At 35.2% G+C, this 12385-nt stretch overlaps 1 protein-coding gene across 2 annotated transcripts; it reads left to right on the forward strand.

Moving 5' to 3' along the window:
- The first annotated feature begins 5462 nt into the window (after nucleotides 1-5462).
- LOC114281679 (uncharacterized) lies at nucleotides 5463-12122 on the forward strand. Of its 2 annotated transcripts, none has more exons than XM_028224234.2 (3): nucleotides 5463-8089; nucleotides 10316-10530; nucleotides 11703-12122. In XM_028224234.2, the coding sequence occupies exon 1, from the start codon at nucleotides 5795-5797 to the stop codon at nucleotides 8051-8053; it is 2259 nt and encodes a 752-aa protein (XP_028080035.2). In that variant the 5' UTR covers nucleotides 5463-5794; the 3' UTR covers nucleotides 8054-8089; nucleotides 10316-10530; nucleotides 11703-12122. The 2 variants fall into 2 exon arrangements, with proteins under 2 accessions (XP_028080035.2, XP_028080033.2); XM_028224232.2 differs by having other exon boundaries at nucleotides 5463-8049.
- The last annotated feature ends 263 nt before the right edge of the window (nucleotides 12123-12385 follow it).

The following is a 12385-nucleotide window of genomic DNA, read 5'->3' on the forward strand; positions in this document are numbered from 1 at the left end:
TTAAAATTGCTACATATACGACTACTCCCATATATGTAGAATCTCTAGATATGATCCTCCAAGACGATGGGACAATCTAATACCCCATTTTAATAATTTGATCTATTAATTTTCTAGATTTCATGTCTAAATATCATTCTTAAAAAGAAAAATTAAAAATCATACTTAATAATTTTCATAGCATGATTTAATTTAATTTATTTAAAAATAAATAAATGATCTAACTTTAAAATTATATTTATCTTTAATTTTTTTAAATAAATGTGAAGAAATTACGTAATTATAATTATAAAATAAATTTAAATTATTTTATAAATAATCAATACATTAAGCCCTATTAGTTTTTTTTAGTTAAAAATGTTAAAAAGTCACAAAAACATCAAAAAAAATTAAAAATTAAAATCTTGTAGAAAGAATTATAATAAAAAAAAAACTCTAAAGTCCGAGCCTTGTAACAAAATACATCTTGAATTTTTAATTTTTTCAATTTAAAGTCTAATATTTTAATTTGTTTCAATTTAAACTCTTTGCTTATTTTCATTAAGTAAAATTGTATAAAAAAATATATATTTTTGTCATTAAATTTAATGTAAGTGTACTAATTAAAATACCAATTTTCATTGAGTTTAATGACTAAAATATATTTTTTTAGATAATTTGACTTAATGAAAATAAGCAAATGTTTTAGATTGAAAACAAATTAAAAGAATAAAGTTTAAATTGTAAATTTAAAAATACAAGATTTATTTGTTAAAACTTAGGAGTTTTTTTTTTTTTAAATGTGATTTCTAAAATTATATTATACATATCAATAAATCACTTTTTTTACTCGCAATTATATATTCAACTAAAAAAACCATTCTCAAACACATTATTAACTTTTGGAGGGATCTAGAGGCATTTTCACAAAATAATTACAAATTCATAGAAAAATTATATAAAACAAAAAAAAAAACTCTAAGGTTTGACCCTTATAAAAAAATAAATCTTAAATTTTTAATTTTATTAATTTAAATCCTAAATTTTTTATTTCTTTTTAATTAAAACCATTTGCTTATTTCCATTAAAAAAAAATCAAGCGCAAAATAAATATTTTAGTCATTAAACTCAATAAAAATAGATAGTTTAGTCACTTTATGTAACTTACATTGAGTTTAATGACAAAAACACTGTTTTTTCATCAGTTTTAGTTAATAAAAATAGGCAAATACTTTAAATTAAAAACAAATTAAAAATTATATTTTAAATTAACAAAATTCAAATTTTATTTTTTTTTATAAAATTCAAAGGGAAAATTAGTCTGAGGTCTCTCTCCCATTTTTTGTGATAGAAGAGATCCACAATATTATTTTGTGATGTCTAAAATCTCTTAACCTTACACCCATATATCACAGAGAAAATTCACTCTCTCGCTTTCTCTTTCAAGCCGTCAAAGGAACCATAGTTTTCAGCTGGCAAGATCTCTCTCTCTAGCTCTACGTTTCTTTGCGTCGGCGAGCGCGAGAAGTTGGATTCGGCGGCAGTGGCATTGCCGGAATCTGTGTTGACCCCAGCTCCACGTCTTTCTCTCCTATACCATCGTTTTGCCCTCATCATCACCGTCTCTATCCTCACCAACCCATTCACTTTCCTCATCGGTAATGCGAAGAGTCAAATCAACCATAGTGGCCAAGGCAGCGACGGCGACACCAACTTACCACTCGTCACACACACACATACACACATACGCATACACATACACATACACACACACTCTCTCTCTCTCTCTCTCTCTCTCTCTCTCTCTCTCTCTCATCATAATCTCACTCTCTCGATCTCAGTCGATCTCCCCAGCATCCTCACATCCACTGCACCAAGCTCTACCGGATCCAAGATCTAACCGCCGTGGACTGAGATTTGAGTGTGGTGTCGATGATCCTTCTTTGCAGTGACGTTGTCATAGCCCTAGAAGAAAAAAAAAATCTCTGGAAAGAAAGGAAGGCCAGAGAAATTTTTTGAATAGTGAGTCAGAGAAATTTGAAAATCTAGAGAAATTCTTCCTAGAATTTATAGCGATCCAGGTTTTACCCCGACCTTTGTTGTGTTCCGGACTCGGGTTTCGTGGTTGTATGTTGTTGTCTATATCATATTTCCATCATTCAATTCTTTGTATTTGAGTTTTGGGACGCGTTGGGTGAGTTTGGAACGGGTTGGTTGTGAGTTAGTACAAGTGGTTGTTGTCCAGATTTTGGCCTCTTTGCTCGAGCGAGCCTTGGGTGTTTGTCTCTTCACTCGAGTGAGAACTCTTGCGCTCGAGCGTGCGTCTGCGTCTCTGTAAAGACCTGAAGGTTGGTATTCTTCGCTCGAACGAGCGCTGTGTTTTGTGTTCCTTCGCTCGAGCGAGCACTCTTGCGCTCAAGCGTGCGTCTGCGTGAGTGGCAGACCTGAAGCTTCGCATTGTTCACTCGAGCGATGTTTCTTGCGCTCAAGCGAGGTCCTTTGTTGTGTCTGGTCGCTCGAGCGACAAGTCCTTCGCTCGAGCGAGCCTCGCATATATTAGTTCGCAGCAGCATGATTTATATAACTTTTTGATCTTTTCCTTCTTTAAAACCCTAGATCGGTAACTCCTCTCTTCAAACTCTCTCTCTCTCTACAAATACTCTAGGGCCCTTCTACCCTACTCTCTTTGTTAAAAAGCTAAAGCATTGCGTGGGCTATCTTTTGATCCAAAAAAGTTTGAATTTGGAGCATCTTGGGTTTCTCTTTTCATCTCCTTTGAGTTTCTCCATTTGAGGTAGGGATAATCTACTCTTTAATGTGAGTTTTGACATAAATATTGGTCATTTTGTATAAATGGTGGGATTTGAAAATTTTGGGTAAAGTTAGGGTTGAGTTTGAAATTATAAAAGAAGGGTTTCTTATTGTTGGGTTCCATATGTATGTGGGGTCTTGGAAATGGGGTTGTTTGTGTATAATTGGTGACATTTGGCCTTGGGTGCAATATTTGAGCAAAGGGAAAAATGCCCTAATTGGGATTAAATGGATTACTTGTTTAAATAATGAAATCAATTGTGGAAATATGAAATTGGTTTGGAAACTGTGAAAGTGGAGGAAATTGTGGTTAAATGGTGTTGTTGGATTGATGAATCACTCACCTGTGGAAAATGTGATAATTTATCTGTTTGATATATTTATTTATCTGTGTAGAAATAACTGTTTTGAGCTATCGGTGGAGGATAGCCATGATTGTTGTAGAAACTGCATGATGATTAGGTGAATTGAAACTAATCAATTGGAATATATCATTGAATATGACGGTTGTATATAAACATACATGATTGAATTGGTCATTGTATATGACAACGTGTTTAAATATATTGTATATGTATCTTGTTTGGGAGGAGATAGGGGATGTACTCCATTGTTTGGGAGGAGATAGGGGATGTACTCCATTGTTGGGAGGAGATAGGGGATAGACTCCATTGATAATTAAGTTGGCTGAAGTGTCCAGGGTAAAAGTCTCGAAACCTTATATATATTTGGGTGCCAATGGAAGTGTATGAATGATGTTTACGATTGAAGTGTTGATAATGTGAGTTGTAGTCTCATTTTGAAATGTTTAGATATCAATGAACTATGTTAATAAATTGTTTTGGATAAATAAATGGAAGTGGATTGAAACATGGATGTAAATGTTGATTGGTTATAGAAAGGATGTAAGTTGGTTGACAAGTGTTAAATATTTATTAGATGCTGTTTTAGTTAATTCTCATATTTGGTTTAGCATATCTCTACTGGGTTTTGGCTCATCCTACTTGGGACACCATTTTTTAGGTATAGGGGCCATGCCGCCTCCAAGGTCTTAGCTTGGGAGGTTTAGGAGTTGAAGACTCCATGTTTTGTTATTTTGTTTTGATGATTAAATGTATATTTAAGCCGAGGGCTTTATATGTAAAGAGTTAGCACTCTTCTTTTGTTGTAACCAAGTTATTACTTGAAAAGATGTAAACCCGTAGGGCATTCATTTTGTTGCTAACATATACTATTGTTTGTAAAGAAGACTCTAACGAATGGAAATATAATATTTCTTCTATGTTCATGGATTATATGAATGATTGTCTTATATTTTATTTTGAGGGCGTTACAGAATTTCTCTGGTGAGATTTTCTCTGTGAAGTCAAATTTTCTCTGGATTTGATTTATACTTTTCAACTCTACCACTAATGTTTCGTTTTAGTTTCTTAGGAAACGGAAACATTTTTTGTTGTTTTGATGGAAAAGAACCGAATTTTGTTTCTTGGTTGTACTCAGTGCAATAATTTTGTGTATGATCTGTCTGGTATGCACATTTCTCTTTGCATCAGTGCTGTTGGTGGTGGTATCGTTGTTTTGCCCCTTTTTTTTTCTTTTTTTTTTTTTGAGTTAAAAACCATAACTGTTAGTTCTTTACATAATTTGGAAATTTCTCTAGAGAGAAACAAAGAATTTCTCTAAGTTTGAGAGAATTTCTCTAGATAGAATTTCTCTGGATCAAATTGAGGGACCTTAGACATTATGACAATATTAGATGTCATTTATGCTATAAAATCTTAATATTAAGGATCCTAAAAAAAAAAAAAAAACCCAAAATCAAACCCTGAGAATTTTTATAATTATCTCAAAAATTAAAATTTTAATTATTAATATTATAAAATTTATCACTGATCGAAAATTATTTATAAAAATTTATACAGAATTATAATTGTCTTTTTTTTTTCAACTCATAAAAAAATACCAAATGGGTATGATTGATTAATATTTACGGGGCCTAAAAAAATAATAAAGGTAAATTATACTTACACTTTTTAAGATTTGTATTTAATACATATTATTACTTGACTTTTGGGAAATTACACTGATCCTCTGTTATTGTAATTATTTAGATGAAATTAACGTTGATATCAAAAAGACATTGAATTCATACACTCTTTTTTCTTACTTTGCTTTACTTTATTTCTTCTATTTTTTTTTTCTTTACTTTTTTTTTTAAATGTAATTTCTTATATTTTCTACTTAGAATTGTTGCAACATCTCTTTTTAGTTAAAAAATTAAAAAATTACTAAAAAAATTAAAAACCAACAGCTTATACTAAAGAGTCAAATATTCTTTTTTTTCTTACTTTTTGCACATCTTTTCGTAAAAAAAAATCTTAAACATATTTATTTTTTTATATCATATTTTAATCAAAAAATTATTAAAAAAATATGTTCTCAAACGAGACTTAAGTAAAAATTTATAAAATAAAACTATTAATTATAAGAATAGGAATATAATTTCTCAAATATCAAAAATAATATATATTAAATTCAAATTTTAAGTGTGTCAGTTTAATTTATCCAAATAATAAATAAATAAAAAACAATAATCCATGAATGAAAGGCAGCCCGAAACTCTTTCAAATCTCTCTCTATATAAACTGCCCCACTCACTCCCTTTCTGTGTCTCTCTCTTTCTCTCTCTGTTTCTTCAAAACATCACATTCTGATTCAGCTGAACATTTCCACAAACACTTCGCCACACTCTTTGACAGAACAACCCATCACTCCCCAAAACCCTACAATTTCTCAGTCCTGATCGTCTTTTTCCGGCATGTTACTCCGGCACCATCCAATTCCCATCTCCCCGGCGTCAAATTTTCCTAGTTAATGCCCCCAAAAGCCCATAATTCTCACCCAACCCAACTGTTTTCAACAATGTTCTTTGCCTGCCTTTGATTCTCTCAAATACCCACCAATCTCATCACAACCACAACCCATTTGTTAATTTCAGTCTTCAATGGCTGATTCATCTTCAACTCCTCTTTCATTCACTGAAGATGTGGCTGTGAAAGCCGTGAACAAGCGATACGAAGGTCTAGTCACGGTTCGAACCAAGGCGATCAAAGGGAAAGGAGCTTGGTACTGGGCACATTTCGAACCCATCTTGATTCGAAACCCAGAGACAACTCTTCCAAAGGCTGTCAAGCTCAAATGCACTCTCTGCGACTCTGCTTTTTCAGCTTCGAACCCATCTCGCACTGCTTCGGAGCATCTCAAGAGAGGGACTTGCCCCAATTTCACTTCCTTTTTGAAACCCATTTCGTCAATACCAGTCTCGCAACTGCCTCCTTTGTCTTCTCCTCCTCCTTCTCAGAATCATCGGAAGCGAAATTCGCAACATACCAACACTTCTTCGTCACGGTTTAGCGGCGTATTGGGTTACACCCCAGTACAGTTTGAGCGAAACCCAGTTGGTTCTGTGAGTCCTACTGGGTTGAATCAACAGAATTTGGTGTTATCGGGTGGAAAAGAAGATTTGGGTGCTTTGGCAATGTTGGAAGATAGTGTGAAGAAGCTCAAGAGCCCCAAATCTTCGCCTGGTCCAGCTTTGAGTAAGTGCCAGGTTGATTCGGCATTCGATTTTCTTGCAGATTGGTTCTATGAGTCTTGTGGGTCGGTTTCAATTTCGAGCCTTGAGCACCCAAAGTTCAAAGCTTTTCTTAACCAGGTCGGCTTGCCTGCCTTGTCCCGGCGGGAGTTTTCGTGTGCAAGGCTTGATACGAAATTTGGTGAAGCGAAAAAGGAGTCAGAAGCTAGAATTAGAGAGGCTATGTTCTTCCAAGTTGCTTCTGATGGGTGGAAGAGCAAGAATTGTAGCCATGGGGAAGAGAATTTAGTCAAGTTTATGGTAAATCTTCCAAATGGGACTAGTGTCTTCCAGAAGGCGGTACTTACTGGTGGTTCTGTACCGTCGAAGTATGCAGAGGAGATTTTGTGGGATGCGATAACAGATATATGTGGAAGTGTTGTGCATAGATGTGTAGGTATAGTTTCTGATAAGTATAACGCTAAAGCATTGAGGAATTTGGAGATTCAGAATCTTTGGATGGTTAATTTATCTTGTCAGCTTCAGGGGTTTATTAGTTTGATAAAAGATTTTATCAAAGAGCTTCCACTTTTTAAGGCCGTCACTGATAATTGCTTGAAGATTGCGAATGTTTTTAATAGTAAGTCTCGGGTTAGGAATAGTTTCCACAAGTTTCGGTCAGAGGATGTTGAGCTTCCTGGGTTGATTAGAGTTCCTCCACCTAAATGTGATAACGGGAAGAACTTTGCTTCCGTCATTGTGATGCTGGAGGATATATTGAGCTGTGCTCAGGTTCTTCATCTAGTAGTGTTGGATAATTCGTATAAGGTGGTATGTGCGGAGGATCCAATGGCAAGGGAAGTTGCGGCGATAATTCAAGATGTGGGCTTTTGGAATGACTTGGACGCTGTTCATTCACTAGTGAAACTGATTAGAGGCATGGCTGAAGAGATTGAGGCTGAGAAGCCATTAGTTGGGCAATGCCTTCCACTTTGGGAAGAATTGAAGAGAAAAGTGAAGGACTGGTGTGCCAAATTCAGGGTGGCTGAATGTCCTGTTGAGAAGATTGTTGAAAAGAGATTTAAGAAAAATTACCACCCGGCATGGTCAGCTGCTTTTATTCTCGACCCACAATACTTGATGAGGGATGCAAGCGGAAAATACCTTCCGCCATTCAAGTGCTTGACACTCGAGCAAGAGAAGGATGTGGAAAGGCTTATAACTCGATTGGTTTCAAGGGACGAGGCTCATGTTGCGTTGATGGAACTCATGAAATGGAGATCGGAAGGGCTAGACCCATTATATGCACAGGCAGTTCAGGTAAAACAGCGAGACCCTTTGACAGGAAAGATGAAAATTGCAAACCCTCAAAGCAGTAGATTAGTGTGGGAGACTTGTCTAAAAGAGTTTAAGTTGTTGGGGAATGTTGCAGTGAGGCTTCTCTTCCTCCATGCTACCTCATTTGGGTTTAAGTGCAATTGGTCATCTATGAGATGGGTTTGTGTGCAACGAAACTCAAGCGTGGGCCTGGATAGGGCTCAGAAAATGATTTTTATTGCTGCTCATGCAAAGCTTGAAAGGCGTGATTTTTCGAGTGATGAAGAAAAGGACGCAGAGTTATTAGCAATGACAAGCAGTGAGGATGGTGACATGATCAATGAGGCCTTTGCAGATGCATCCTCGGTGTAATGTTTTCTTTTTTAAGTCCTGTAAACTTCTGAAACCGTAAGATTTATTGAATTCTTTTTTACTTGTCTTTTTTTTTTTGTCCTTGTTTACTTTTGTTAGAAGATTTTGGAGGGGTAGGGTTTGCAGGAAAGGAGGGAAACTTGAGCAATGTATTACTGGAAATTGAATGGCCACATGATTCAAATGAATCATTAGGCTGGTATGGTTGGAGGTTCTTGATTTTGTAGAGACACTCATTCTTGTTTATAAAGAACATGGAGTACGTTGTAACACTATGGTTGTTAGAGTAATTCGTTATAAACAATATTTATGGTTTTTTTTCTGTTTAAACCTTGTGTCTGTGCTTTGTTTACGAATTGGGAATACCATTTCCTGAGTTGGTTAAGTGTTTCTTGTTGAATTGATGAAACTGTTGCCTAGCATTACATTTTTTTGTTCTCGTGGATTCTACAGAGAAGTAAGTTGAAATTTTGAATATAGGATTTGTGGGCACTAATTATTAGTGCCTCCACCCTCTTTCCTGAAGCTTGCTATTGAATGATGCTCTACTAAGACATTCAGAGAGAGAGAGAGACAGTGACAATATCATGCTTATTTGCACAGAAGGTGGACTGATTTTCTCATATTAGAAATCAAGCTTTCAAAGCTAATAGCATTATTTATACATCTTTCAAATTCAAATGCTTAGTTATTGATTGGTTTTTTGTATGACCATGCCAAATTGCTATTCCGTTGCCTTTTCTGTTATTAACACATGAGGTGATAATCAAAGGTGAAAGTGCGACATTCTTCACCTGGATGCTATTAAGAGTTTGCCAAACAGCTTTTCTACTCTTCCCACCTTTGAAATTCATTTATCGGGAGGTACAAGGGTTTGTTTTCTAACTGAGGTAAACAGTATATTGAGCTTCCTAGCATGAGACTGCATGTTCGAGTTTGAAAGCAGCCACTTTGTGCAAATAATGCCAAGGGTTGGGTTTGTCTCCAATTTTACCCCTTCTGGTGCCCTCAATTAATGGGGACTAACACTTGTAATGTCCTATTTAATTCAAGCCATAATTAAAGTTGCATGACCTACCTTCTGATTTATTTAAATTCTAAAGAGTTGTTCCTGCATGTGTTCAGTTGTCCTCTTGTTCTTAGAAATTTTGCGGACCCATTTCTAGCTGCTTATTTTCTACAAATTTAACTATTCCTTTGTTTCCTTCAAAAAAAAAATAGTGGATGAGTTCTTGAAATTCTATGTACACATGGGGCATTTTTTGTGGGCATTGCAGACTTAGTGCTGTAAATGGGACTGTTCTTTCGAATCTTGCTCAGATCATTTTCTACAGCCTTATGAAAACTATTACCTGTTATATTAGCTCTCTTTTATTATTATTTTCTTGTTTGATGCCTATGACCAAGAAACACAGATATGTTTTGCACTGGAGTTGGCCACAATAATTACTTGGTTGAATCTTGAACTTGTTTAGCTAGCTTGAAAAACAAGTTTCAAAAGGATACAAAAATATGTATTGGTTTGAATTTTTGAATGTATTTTTTTTTGCCACAGTAGGAGTTTCTTGAACTGGTTGGGTTGATGGCAAACCAGACTTGATTATCACATGGGTCAACCTTGGAAGGTCGAAGAGCAGATCTTTGTAGTTAAACAAGCACCACTATGGATATTTTCTGGAATGTCTGTCTACAAGATGGAGCCCCACCATGAAATTGGATGTCCATCTTAGTGCTTCATTGCTTTGGTTGTCATGGTCAAATAGAAATGAGGATTAAAGATCATTCTTTCCCATCTGTTGGCGGATCCAACTTTGCAGTACGTTAGTGCAGGGTTCTAAGGGGCAACATCCACTTGCCCGAAGGTGGGGGTTCAGGAGGTTGCCCCCAACCCGAATTTTGGAGTTCTAGTACTTTTGGTATTTCACAGTTCTGCACTGTTGCCTTAATACTATGTATTTATAGTTGAAGTGACACATGTCTGTATATTGTATGTATTGTAACTTTTTCCAGATCATATTAAAACCACAACCACCGTGGATGTAGCCCTATATTGGGTGAACCACATAATTTTTTGTGCTTTTGTGTACTTGATTTAGATTGTTGTTTGTGCTTTGTGTCTCGCCAATTCTAGTTAGGTGTATCAATTCTTAACAATTACCTCTCTCTTCCTCTACCCACCTCTCTGTTTAGTTATTTGTTTATTTTTGATAAGTTTTTAATCGCATCATCTTTGGCTAACGTCTTAACTCTCTTTGTTCTCAGGCTGGGCCCGCTCTTTTGAATTTTTATCCTCACGTTGAGAAACTGGAGTTTTGCATTGTCATCAATTAGAGTTGCTATGATTGCTAAAAGGTCTTGAGCAAACTGGAAGCAAGAGAGGCTGTTGGCATTGGGAAGCACATGACATGGCTGAAAGGATTGAGCAACGAACTTGAGCTGATTTTCATGCTGGGAGCATCTTTGACTTATTTCAAGAGGTTGGTGTTAATAGTCGCGGTGCTGTTATTTTCTTTGTTTTATTTTGTACACATACATATGCATATTGGTGATTTATAGCATTACTGATTCTTAATACAAACATCCTCGCTTATATTTGATCTGAATTGTTTTCGTATAATAGCTGAGGCCCTAAATCATCTTTGCTTATTTGTTTGAGGTTTCAGCCATTTTAAGCATAATCCTTTTGGCTCTATACTTCAGCATCCTCTGCCTTTTGCTTTGAGAATGGGTTGGTTCCACTATCAGCTAACAATGGGGTATTTGTTAGGATGCAAAACACACATATACACATACAAAAATGGAGTTATTTACTGAACCAAGTTGTTTGAAAACTTATTTTCCAAACCCATGTCGTTTCATGTAGTCGTGTGCAGTCTTAAAGTTGTGTTTTCAAAACACGATATTAAAAGTTTATATAATATGTTAATTGAAGTTGTCTTTTGAAAACATGACTTTACAAAACAATGTGAGTTTGGGAAATAAGTTCAGAAGCACTTAAGTTTTGAGAATTTTGTTCTGAAAAGAAGTGCGTTTGGTAAACAAAAAAACTCCATAAAAATGTATACAGTAGTATACTCAAAAGTCAAAGCATGTATGTTTTGATAAATTCAAAATTCAGGCAATGCAGTACCTGACAGGTAAAATGTTCTAGTCTGCTAGACAAGTTAATAATGATCCATGTTAGGAAAGGAATTGAAAAGAGGATCGGTACAAGGGATGGAAGAAAAAGTAGGAGAGAGAAGAAAAAAATATACACAAATGTAGGGCAGCATAGCATATGGTGTCTTTTCTTGGGCATTATCCTTTGCCTCTAATTATAGATGTAAAGTAGTGATTCTTGTTTTGGTATTCAATCACTCCTTACTATGCTCCTTTGAATAGATCTCAATAGATTTTCCTGGAAACCGTATCCATCATTTCCTCTTATCATAGAACACCATTATCAAGCATATCGAACTTCGATCTACGGCATCTTGTCTTTCTCCCTCTTATGTTTTTCTAGATTCATTGATAAGCAGTACAAACCAAGTGGGTATGCAAGTAAAAAGTGAAAAATCAAATGGGTTCTAGCTGTTTTGGTTGTGTGAACTGTGAAGCGAGTAGTAGAGTAGAATCAGTGTAATTTTAAATTTTGTTTTGATATTTGCAGCAACTAAAATTCGGTGGAGCCTTGAAAGACAGCGGATATTGTCGGCAAGGCTGACTAATACTGACTGCTCACCAACCAGAGGAATGAGGATAAAGCTTTTTCGCTCGTATGGTATGTCTTCATTGTTCATTCCACTCATGTTTTTTGTAAAAGGGGAAAGAGATACAATGATTAGTATTGGACACCACTCTCTTTATACAGGAATCTTCCTCTTTTAATGCTTTCTCATAATTAACCACCTCTCTTCTTCTTTTTTTCATCTTTCTTTAATTTCCACTTATTCAACCCTTGATTGTTTTTGAATTTGAACATAAGGATGTAATGTAAGTCATAATTGTAATTCGTTGGTATATTTTTCAAACATTTCTTGTTTTTGAATTTGAACACCGTTGTAAGTAAGAAATAACTTTTTTATCCTAATAATGGTATGCTCATCTGATTTTGACTGTGCACTGACGGCGAAACTCCTTGGTATTAGTGGGTATATTTGTCACCCCTTGTGACCCATATATTTTTCGCCCCTTGATTGTTTTCGAATTTCAACACCATTGTAAGTAAGGAATGTATAGGAATTGGTGAGTACTTTTTTCACTAATTGATTGTTTTCGAATTGGAAACCTCTATTCATAGGTAATATATATATATATATATATAGAAAACACAATCATATATATAGGTAATAT

This window comes from Camellia sinensis, chromosome 8 (assembly GCF_055761805.1).
Source record: "Camellia sinensis isolate YWXY chromosome 8, ASM5576180v1, whole genome shotgun sequence".
Lineage (NCBI taxonomy): Eukaryota > Viridiplantae > Streptophyta > Magnoliopsida > Ericales > Theaceae > Camellia > Camellia sinensis.

Bases quoted from the DNA above. Each gene is read 5' to 3' on its own strand.
- LOC114281679 (XM_028224232.2), top strand. From the start codon at position 5,795: ATGGCTGATTCATCTTCAACTCCTCTTTCATTCACTGAAGATGTGGCT.